The following is an 11,537-nucleotide window of genomic DNA, read 5'->3' as shown; positions in this document are numbered from 1 at the left end:
ACAAGCCATGGATCTTTGCAAATGGGTCCAGGTAGGAAAAAAGTTGAGAACCACTGGTCTAACCTGTCTAGATTAAACCAATTTGCAAGTGAATAGGCATTTACTTTTAACTGAGAAAATGCAGGCATGTGCCTGCAGTCACTCGGGCCAGAAGCTGCTGGGGCACTAGACTGCGTCCTTGGCTGCAGGGAAGCTGTGCTGTGGTGGGGCACGTGGCATGGCATGGCGAGCCCTGGCAGTAGCCTCAAGTGAACTGGCCAGGGAGGGGGTTTATTCTGCAGGGGTGGGGGCACAGCCAGATGCCGGCCGGCATGGCCACCTGAGGCAGAGGGGGCAGGGAGGGGGTATATTCCCCTCTCTGCCCCCAGAGGGCTACAGCCTGGGTCTGCTAGCCCCAGTCACCACTGCCGATTGCTCCCTGCATGGGGCAAGCAATGAAATAAGCTCCCTCCCCACTCCTCTGCCAGATGGTGGAGGGCTGGGGAGAATAACCCGTCCCTGCCCCTGCCCCCCACCTAAGGGGGCCATGCTGGCTAGCCTCTGGCCACGCCCCTGCTGTGGAAGCAGCGAGGGGGCAGGGACCGTGATGGGGGCAGTAGCCCCTGCCATGGTTTCTTGGGAGTGCAAGCCTCTTCCTGGCAGGGGGGCTGCACTGTGGGTGGGGATGGAAACAGGGTGGGCAGAGCTGCTGCAGACTATGCAGGGCAAGTGGTGGCAGGGCTAGGACAGGTTTTGGGGGGGCTATGAGCCCCAGTCTTTCACTGCAGCAGCAAGGGAAGAGTGCCAGGCAGACCCTGGCTTCGGTCTGTGCAAGTGGGACATGGAGGTGGGGAATTAAACTCCTTTTCTGGCCAGTTCACTTGAGGCTACAGCTAGGGCTGGCCATGCCCCCAGCACTGGAGCAGCAAGCAAAGAAATGTCTGATAGGGGCTGCTGCATCCCTGCCTGTCAGATTCCACTGGGACCCATGCTGGCAGGACAGGGGAGAGAGATGGGGAATAAACCTCTTCCCTGTCACCTTCACCTTAGGGGGGCTGGAGTCTGGCCACACTTCTGCCCCTGCCCCTGCTAGGAAGCAGAGAGTTGGGGCCAGTCCTGATTCACTGGAGCAGAGAGCACAGCCCATCCCAGGTTGTGGAGCATTGCAGGATGCTGGGGGACTCTGGTTTAACTTAAACAAGGAGGGTGACTGCGACAGAAGTTCCATAAACCAGTTTGAGCTCAATCAGCTCAGTCTGATACTATATTCAACCAGGTCTATCTCAGACTGGTTTCGGCCATTTTGAAATATGGTTTAGGTGTACTCAATGTATGTTCTGTTACAGGTTTAAACCAGTTTCTGATCACTTAAACTGGTTTATGTGTAACTTCTGTCCCTAGCCTTGAAGACAAACAGCAATGGGGTAGGCAGGCTGGGTGCACAGCTCTCCCTCTTTCCCCCTTGGCTTTTCTTCCTTTTTTATCTCTTGCTCCACAAGTACTTTGCCATTTCTTTAGCCCTTTCTGTGGGGCGTTATCATACAGGCACACGCAATGTTAATGGCTTACTCTTTATCCACCTTCTCTTGAGGCATTTGTGCTGGTTAGATCCTTTCAGACCTTCATTCAGATATACCTGGTTGCCCCTGTGTAGTGTCTTGGGCAGCCTAATAAGCACTGTCAAGTGACAGGGCCAGATTTGCACCCCTAATGCTGCCTGGATGCAGCCACACCACAATGTATCTAGGAGTTTTTCTTTGACACTCAAAATTAATGGGAGTATAAAAATGATGTTGTCATAATGGTCCAACAGTTATACACAAGGCAAGGATTTCTTAGGGTGATGTCTTTTATTGAACCAACTATGTAGTTGGGATAAAGTTTGACAAGCTTTCAGATGTAAGATTCTTCTTCAGGTTTTACATATGAAAGCTTGTCTAACTTTATCCCAACTATGTAGGTGGTCCAGGAAGAGATCATCCTAGGAAATCTTTGCCTCTTGTTTAAAATAGTGGTGATTTTGGGTCCAGATGATGCTGGTATATTTACATGTTTTGCCAGCATCTCAACCTATGAACAAGCAGTGAATAAGAAGCCAGATTATCTAATTCAAGATAGTGTCAGAGTGATGTTGTAGCCATGATGGTCCAGGAATTATGTGAGAGGCAAGGATTTCTTAGGGTAAGATCTTTTATTGGACCATTCGTGAAGTTGGGATAAAGTTAGGCAAGCTTTCAAACACAAGATGTTCTGCCTAAGAGCAGTGTAGTGTGCTTGAGAGCGCTGCTGCCAGGCCCAGTAAGTTTACTGTGCAGACAGGGCCAGCGTTTGTGTTACGAAAGTTTTCAGGTTTTTCTTAGCACTTCAGCTACTTCATATTTGAACTTCAGAACTCTTGGCTATGTACTGTCCTGGTTTGGCGACATGTTACATTTTAAATAAACAGTCTGCTCAAGCACCACTTCCACGGTCACCCCAGTTCTCTGGGGGTACCTCCCTTTTCTTACCAGGAAAGAATGGTTTGGAGGTAGGAATCTCTGTAGCAAAGAAATACGTTTAATTTCTCAGCAAGGTCTTTATCTTCTTTAATCAGTCCTTTCAATCTCTGGTGAGTCAGTGCTTCTGAAGTGATGACTCTCTTGTAGGCTTCTTGCCTTGGATATACTTCATTTAAAGAATCACTTTTTTGTTTTTTACCCCTTTACATATTTGCTCTTCAGACTTCATTTTAGATGATCTAATTTTCCTCTTGATGTCTGCTGTAATATGCACTCTTGTTTATAGGATCAATTTTTCAAATTTTGAAGGATTTTTATTTGGCTTGCATAGCCGCAAAAGCTTTTCTATGAAAATGGTTTCCTCCTTGCATTCTAGTCCTTTGACTTGCTCAGGAGTGCATATCTTGTGCTAAGCATTGCATGTACTGTTTTGTTTCTAAGGATTTTACTTGTTTGGGAGAAACACATTTTACTTGCTTGGCTTTAGCCTTTGCTAACTTCCTTTCATTCAAATTTAATTGTCCAAATCATTAAGACTTCATTCTTCAAATCTTTTGTTTAGGAATCCTGTTGACACAAAGAGGTTTAGCATGTGTACTAATCACTCTTAATGCAGTATATTTTGCAAGGTAATTGGGAGACAATGCAAAATATTATTTTTGTGAGCTATGTGAAGCTCCATGTTAGTGAGTTTTTATTGGCTTGCATCATAAAGTGTTCTATGATTACTGTATTTATCTGAATTTACAATGATCTCCCCCAATAATTACATTATACATGGAAAATGTATAAATTAGTTATAATTGTCCACATATAGAATGCAACTATTGAAGGGCACCTGAAATTTGTCCCCTTCTTCCCCTGTGGTAAGGGAGAAAGCAGTGGTGGTGGAGTTGAGCAGCCCAACCCCCATCCCTTACCTCCTGCTGGCTGTCCCTCCCACCACCTGCTCCCGGTGCTGTCTGCCTTCCCTGTAGTGTCTTTGCCCCTTGGTGTCTGCCCCTCTTCCCCACCGTCAGCCACTGCTCACCCTGAGTTGTGGTCCAGGGCATGGAGCCGATACTGGCTCCAAGCCCTGTCCAACCATGCAGTAGCATTTGCAGTGACAGCAGTGGCAGCTCCAGTCCCAACTCTGACCCTGGAGCGGGGCTGGCAGTGTCACTGATGCAGCCACTGCTGTGTAGCTGGGCAGGGGCTGGAGCCAGACTGTGCTTAGTGTCCTAGGCTGGGCCTGGAGCCACGACTCAGAGTAATCAGCAGTGGCACTGGGTGGCATGAGTTATAGGCCAGAGGCGGGGGGTCAGCAGCAGTGGTATGGAGCAGAGTCTGTAGGGGGATGAGGGGGCAGGGCAATGGCTGAGGCTTTGACTGACCCCAAGGATGGGGTGGAGCCTTAGGTGCAGTAACTACCTGCCGTGCCCCCCACCTTGTACACAAATCCAAGGTGTGGGGCTTTCCCCCCTGTATTGAATGGGGGTAGGGGGAAACCTCATCTTGGATTCAAGTCAATATGGTAATTTGAGAATAGTCATATATATATCTAATAATAAAATGTTCCATGTACTTTCCCCCAGTTGCTATTGCTACTAGACTGACTGACCACAAGGGGGAAGGAGTTCCAGAGCTGAAGAGCGACTACTGAAAACACCCTCCTTTGCATATTTGCCAATGAACTTAGTGCACAGATGATATTTGCAGGAGGTTGTAAATTATAGGAAAGGTTCTGTGTTAAAGGAAAGTATCATCACAGGGAAGGTTGTCACAAGAGATATAACATATAATAAATACTGCAAGGGTTTAGAAGTCTGTATATTTTATTTTCTGTCCTTCTATTGTAGGATAAGCAAGATGAACTTTTACAAGAGGTATGTGTACTTTGAATAAATTATTTATCATTAAATAGAGTTGTGTCTGTTCTCCATATATCTATATTTTAAAAGAAATCAGTCTTTCTAGAAGAAATTAGACCACTTTCTGTGAAGTGATGTAGATTACTTTGTGTTTCTTTAAGGAAACACTAATGTTAATAAAATACTTTTTGTTATAAGATTGTTAATTTAATGTGGGTACCCTCTCTTTTGCTTTTACATTCTATTTATTTTTTTGAAAGGACTATAGACCTTAACTGCATTTACTAGGTAGAAATAGTGTTGATGGGATGCAAGGATTTCCTTGGTGATCTCTTTTATTAGACCAGCTGTATGGTTGGGAGAGATGATAGGTAGGTAACCTTTTAGGCATATATTGCTCTTTGGATTCTGTGGAAGAAAAGTCTGCTGTAGTAAATGTGCCTGTGTTAGTTTATGGTTACATTATATCTTCATCTCTTGGGAGACTTTAATAAGGATACATGGTGCTAAGCATTTTGGTGAGCTTAGGATTTGTGATGTAGTGTAAAGGACATAGGTATATTAGAATTTGTTTTGTTTTAAAATTCTAGCTCACTGACTCAGTTGACTGCTTTTAATGAAAGTTTGGATGCTATTCAAATGTTAGTATTAGAATGATTTAAAAAAACTTGTTTTTCTCTGTTTGGCATTAATGCTAATTTATTTCAAATATGATTTACTGTTTTTAATTATTTTAGTTTCTTTTGTTGACTTATTTTCTGTTTGTTCACAGGTTGAGAAACTGGCAAAACATATGTCAATATACCCGCATAATTTGGCTCCAAAAATTGCCACTAATTTAGAGTGTCCTGTAAATGCCAAAGAAGAACTCCTGGATGAATGTGAGGTGATATGGAAGAAGTTGGAAGAGGTATTAAGTTCATTAGAAATAGACATTGGGCCACATCCTACTTTACTTATGCACCTAATTATGAACCTGTTCCATCCGGAAAGTCCCCAAAAATCTATCAGTGCATCCATTTTTGTAATATGCTTTTATGTTCGCTTATAAAGCTAAGTCACAAAAAGCAGTATTTTGTTATTACAGAATAATAATTTGTATTAACAGTTTTTCAGACACTTTTGAAGGGTGAAATAGGGTCCCACTTAGATTCCTAACAGATGGAGCAAGATCTGGCTGTAGGTATATTGCATTTGATCATTGTATTTTGTCAAAGAAAACTCTTGGGGAAATAATACAAAATACAAGCTGAAAGTGGAAATGGTGCTGAAGGACAAAGTACAGTGTGAGTCTTTGTTTACAATATTCTAATGTTACATTTGTTTTAGTTTAACAAAATGGAATGAAATGTGAAAAGTAACAATAATGAGTGGAAATAGTTCCAAATCTGAAGTAGTTGCTATCTATGTAGACAAGAAATAGAGGCACAGAGCTAAGTCAACATCTTTTGTAAGCTAAGGCAGTAACCGCAGCAGAACAGAACTCTGGTCTCTCAATTCCCACTTCAGTGCCCTAACTGTGCTGTCTCAGTATTTCAAAATTAAGTAAAATTTCTAAAAGAAAGACTTGCTTTAACTGGTTTTGAAGGGACACTAGAATGTTGATTTTGAATCAAACTTTCCAGAATTCACCTACTTAGAGTCTAAATGGTTTCAGCACAGTTTTACATGGCATTTCCACATAATACAATCTTCAGTACACCTGAAATAAGACAATTAAAGCTTTGTATGTTTACTAATGCATACATGTATTGTATATACCTTCAGTTTTACCTAAAAATTCTTTAGCCATTTTTGCTTAGCGTGTGACATCTTTGAAACAAGAAGAAACACTTTTATTTAGGTGTTTAAAAAAATTGGCTAAATATGTTTACTTACAATTTAACTTTTCAGTAATGTTTAGTCTACACAGGTTGAGTGCTGTGCATTAAGAATTTATTATTGTCTAATTATATGTGTAGGTCAGGACTAACGTTCTTTGTAAGATTTGTTTGATCAACATACAATATTAAGCAAAATGCACTAGGGGTGCACCGATAAAGATTTTTTGGGCTGATACTGATAGCTGATTATTGGCCAGCCATATAGGCTGATACTGATCTGATAGCCGATATGTAGCCCAGCAACTTGGAGAGCAGTGTCAGGCTAGTAAGTCTGTTGGGAGGAAGGAGCATGGGGGAGGGGAGGGGCATGTGGGGGGGCAGATCGAGGCCCCTGGGATGAGGGAGGGAGTGGGGCTGGGCCTGGGGCAGGAGCAGGTGCTACATAGCTGGGGTGGAGTGAGATGCAGGACAGAGCTGGCAGCTCATCTGAGAAGCCTGGGAGATTTGGGGAGGCAGCTCCTGCCGCTGCGCACACCCCTGAGGGAGGCATGGGGGGCATGTGCCACCCAGATCTGTGTGCGGGATGAGGGTGGGCTGCTGCTGTGTGTTTGTAAGCTGCGCTGGGTTCTTCCCAGTGGCTGCTCTTGGGCTGGGTCGGCAGGCAGCAGCTCTGGCACAGGGGCTATGGCAGTAGGTCTAGTCCCCATGTCCCCAGCACTGTCGCCTCCTGCCCCGCCCCGCCACACCTGGCGTAAGCACAGCTGCCAGGAAGAGCATGGTGCAGCCCCCAAGCATGAGAACACAGTGGCAGCCCACTCTTGCCCCACACAAAAATTCAGGGGGCACATGCCCCCCATGCCACCCTCAGGGGGCACGCAGTGGTGGGAGCTGCCCCACCCCTAAACGAGCCACCAGCTCCATCCCTTACCCAACCGCTCCCTGGCTGGACAACCCCAGCCCCGCTCCCTCCCTCACCGCAGGGGCGTCAATCTGCCCTCCTCCCATGCCCCTTTCCCCACCACAGACTTACCAGGCAGAAGCTGCTTTCCAAGCTGCCAGGCTGCATTCCTGGCTGTGTGCATGCTGTGGCTGCATTCATATACAAGGTATTTATTGGCGACATTGGCCAAAAAAAGCCGATTGCCGATAATGTTAATTTTCCTTTTATCGGTGCCAATACAATATGGACTGATGTATCAGTTCAGCTCTAAAATGTATCTTCTGGAATTGGACAAGTATTAGGGAATAATATTTGTTAGTTCATCTAGTGTCCTTATCTGTTTAAAAAAAAACGCACATAAAATTACGTTTTCTGAGAGGATGTCATTTCTGTTTTTCAAATTGGGAGGAAGACAGATTAAATTCTCTCAGATTGGGCATGGGATTAAAAATTTTTAACTACACTGAATATCTTTAGAATTGTGTGATCATTTCTATTATTAGTGTTCCCTTTTTCAGTTTCCTGTTACCTACTTGCTAAGAACCCTGTCCTTTCTTTCGCAAGTGTAGGATTTGTTTCCAGTTAGACCACACTCTCTTGGTAGTGGTTTTGTGGCAGCTTCTTCAGTTAACAAAGGTCCCATCCCTGTCCTTTTTGTGTTCTGCTGTCAAATAATCCATTCAGTGGTCCTCTGCAACAAAGTGGTGGCAGCCACATTCACATTCCTGCTATATTTTTGGAGGAGTTTTAATAACCAGTTGGCTTGCCTAAAAAATAAAGAATGATAAATAAGCATTGTGTTTTTGCTTTTTCTCTTCTTTTCTTTCAAGTGTCAGAGCAAGCTAACACTTCTAGGAACAGAAACACTTACAGATTCAGATGCTCAGGTAAGATGCTCAGGTAAGATATCAGGTAAGGAAGGGAGAGAAGCTGCATCACACTGATAGGCTCGGCAATGCTACACTCACTAGCACCATGACTTGGGGGTCATGATTGACCACAAGATGAACATAAACCACTAATGCAATACCACAGCTGGCAAAGCGAACAAAACTCTAGCTTGCATCTACCAATGCAATGCATCTCAAGCAAGACCCAGGATGTCGTCCTGTCACTGTACTCAGCCTTGGTGAAGCCGCAGCTGGAGTACTGCATCCAATTCTGGGCTCTGCAATTCAAGAAGGACATAGAGAAGCTTGAAAAAGTCCAGAGAAGAGCCATGCTCATGATCAGATGGCAAGAGAGCAGGCCTTACGAAGAGAGGCTGCGAGCTATGGGACTTCAGCCTGGAGAAGCGCAGGCTCAGAGGTGCCTTGGTGGCAGCCTATAAGTACATAAGGGTTGTGCATCAGGATCTGGGGGAATACTTATTCACCAGAGCACCCCAAGGGATGACAAGGTCCAATGGTAACACATTCCTTCAAGACCATTTTAAACTGGACATAAGGAAAAACTTCTTTACTGTCTGAGTCCCCAGGGCCTGGAACAGGCTCCCTCCAGAGGTGGTGCAAGCATCTACTCTGGACACTTTGAAGAGACATTTAGACGCTTATCTTGCTGGGATCCTTTGACCCTAGCTGACTTCTTCCCCCTTGGGCAGGAGGCTGGACCCAATGATCTTGCGAGGTCCCTTCTAGCCCTAATGTCTATGCAATCTATCACAAGAAAGGTCTTTACTTCTGTCAATAGTATCTGCAAAATCTGAGAGAGAAGATTTGTTCCAGGCTGTAATCTGGAATACATCTGAAATATGTCTAGTTAAGAGCTGATTTGAGCCACTTTTGGATGAAGAAATTTCTCCTTATCTTGCAGTTAAAGTTGAAATGAGCTTTAGTTCAAGTGCTGCTGCCATTTTTAAGCGTGGGGAGGCTTCTAACCAGATCTGAGAGAGGCGAGGGCAGATGTGGGCTCAGGGCTCTCTGCCCTGCTGCCTTTACCCCATGAACCGTGCACTGGCTGCACATCCCCTGCCTGTCAGGCAGCAGAAGGCACAACTTGCCGCTGCCAGATGGGCAGGGGACACCTGGCCAGCATGCGGCTCCCAAGACAAAAGGCACCAGGGCAGACAGCCTGCCTTTGTCCCATGCACAAATGGGGGGGAGGGGGGCATGTGCCTTGATCTGCCCCCCCTCCAAATCCCTTCCTTCCCCCATGCCTCTTCCTGTCCACAGACCTACCTTCAGGGCACTGCTCTCCATGCTGCCCAGCTGCATTCCTAGCCACATGCATGCTATGGAGCCCTGGCCAGAAGGCACATCATGTTTATCGATATATCATTGGCTTTGCTGGGCACAAAAAGCTGATAGCCAGTACTGTTAATTTTCCTTTTATTGGTGCCGATATATGGCACCAATATATAGGTGCACCTCTAGAATATACCCCTTGCTGGGAACATAGATATTCCTAATATGGTTAAGTGTTGAAGTATGAGAGGTTTAGGGCCACCTCCCACTTTGAAAACAGCAAATAGAGGGATTCTATTTGAATTCTAAGCTGAATTCATAAGTTTTAAAATCAATTCATAAAGATCATGCTTTACTATACACACAGGTTTCTGCAATTATTATTTTACTCTGTATATTTAATGTTTATTAAAGAATTTTCTCATAATTTTGGAGGGTGCCCTAAGCTCTGGGGCCTGGTACAACTGTACCTTTATTCCCCCTGGCTCTTAGAATCATAGACTCAATGAGTTGGAAGGGACCTAGGCAGATCATCTAGTCCGACCCCCTGCCATGGGCAGGAAGGAGCACTGGGGGTGGGAGGGGTCATAAGACCCCAGCCAGGTGCCTATCCAGTCTCCTCTTGAAGATCTCCAGGGGAAGTGAGAGCACCACCTCTCTGGGAAGCCTATTCCAGGCTCTGGCCACCCTTACAGTGAAGTAGTTCTTTCTAATATCTAACCTAAAGCTATCCTCCCTCAGCTTGTGGCCGTTGTTCCTGGTGACTCCAAGGGGGGCCATGGTGAACAGACTTTCCCCGAGTCCCTGCTGGTGGTCCCTGATAAGACTGTAAGCAGCCACAAGATCCCCCCTCAGTCTCCTCTTGCAGAGACTGAAGAGATTCAGGTCCCTCAGCCTTTCCTCATAGGGCTGGCCATGGAGGCCCTCAACCATGCGAGTGGCCTCCTCTGGACCCTCTCCAGGTTCTCAACGTCCTTCTTGAAGTGCGGCGCCCAGAACTGGACACAGGACTCCAGCTGCGGTCTGACCAGCGCCTCATAGAAGGGGAGCAAGACCTCTCTGGACCTGTTAGTGATGCCCCTGTTAATGCATGACGGGGTGCGGTTGGCTCTGCCTATTGCTTCGTCACATTGGTGACTCATATTCAACCTGGAGTCAATCATGACTTCAAGATCCCTCTCTGCCTCTGTGCTGCTGAGAGGGTCAGCCCCTAACCTATAACCATAATGCTGGTTCCCTCTCCCCAGGTGCAGCACCCTGAAGTTGCCCTTGTTGAACCGCATCCTGTTCAGGCCCTAAAGATCTTAGTCCAGAGTTTGTCTTTTTTATTATCCATTGGCTGAGTTAAATTATTTCTGATTGTTGAAGACTGCTGGCTGGCACAATGGACTTAGTTGTATATCAATATTTAAATCTAATTGTTAAAGCACTCAGAGCTTTGTATGTGCATTTTTATGTCAAACATTTAAAGATCTGCTCAGAGAATTGGCAGTTTCTGTTGTCAGGGACAGTGCTACAGAAGCATAAAAGAGTAGGTGCTGTCTTTTTGTTACACCCTACAGAATATATGGTGGGTGCTGCTTTGTTTTTTTCCCTTGGCTAAAACTACTATAATAGATTATCTTGAACTATGTAAGGAAGAAATTTAATTGTCACTTCTTGATATTTTTATTACATGACCTTGGTGGCTGGTCTGTAGCACATCTTGATCTTGATTTTTTTGTGCTGAATGAGAGCCAAATACAATCTGCTCTACCTGTTATGGATTGCATAACCATTTCCATTTCTTAACAATTTAATTTAAGAATTTACAAGAAAATGTACCTATCCTATGTATAAAATGTTCTGGAAATGATTGTTACTTTCTCTCTCTCTGGCAATAATCTGTTGAATATATTTTGATATTTTCACTGTATTTTCTATATTCTTTCCTGAAATAATATTTTGGACTTTCCTGCTTCAGTCTTGTCATTGAATCTCAACACCAGCAGTACACTAGGGGAACTGTTTGACTTTCCTTCAACAGCAGTATCAAAAGGCTGTGTTGATCAGAGTGGCAGTCCTTTCTAGACAAAACACACATTTTTATTTGTGCAGAAAGTATAAACTTAAAATGTGAGACTTATTGTTTCCATAGGAGAAGGGGTGGTATATTTAGATTTTGTGAACCTTGCCTTGGATGTTAATAACATGTGATCTTAGAATCATAGAGAATTAGGGTTGGAAGGGTCCTCAGCAGGTCATCTAGTTCAACCCCCTGCTCA

General features: G+C 44.7%; 1 protein-coding gene across 4 annotated transcripts in view; it reads left to right on the top strand.

The window, feature by feature from the left end:
* The window catches only part of CENPK (centromere protein K), a 38,154-nt gene that overhangs the window by 1,678 nt on the left and 24,939 nt on the right, over nt 1-11,537 (top strand). For 3 of the 4 annotated variants that reach the window (XM_019532154.1, XM_019532156.1, XM_019532157.1), the window contains exons 2-4: nt 4,316-4,342; nt 5,100-5,237; nt 7,921-7,977. In XM_019532154.1, the coding sequence (XP_019387699.1) occupies nt 4,316-4,342; nt 5,100-5,237; nt 7,921-7,977 (222 nt within the window). Of the gene's footprint in view, nt 1-4,315; nt 4,343-4,863; nt 4,884-5,099; nt 5,238-7,920; nt 7,978-11,537 lie in introns of those variants that run through there. The other variant, XM_019532158.1, reaches the window with a different exon arrangement.

Source organism: Crocodylus porosus, unplaced genomic scaffold, assembly GCF_001723895.1.
Source record: "Crocodylus porosus isolate Cpor-Errol unplaced genomic scaffold, CroPor_comp1, whole genome shotgun sequence".
Lineage (NCBI taxonomy): Eukaryota > Metazoa > Chordata > Crocodylia > Crocodylidae > Crocodylus > Crocodylus porosus.
Note: the sequence above shows the minus strand (reverse complement) of the source record. Positions and strands in the feature narration are given on the sequence as shown.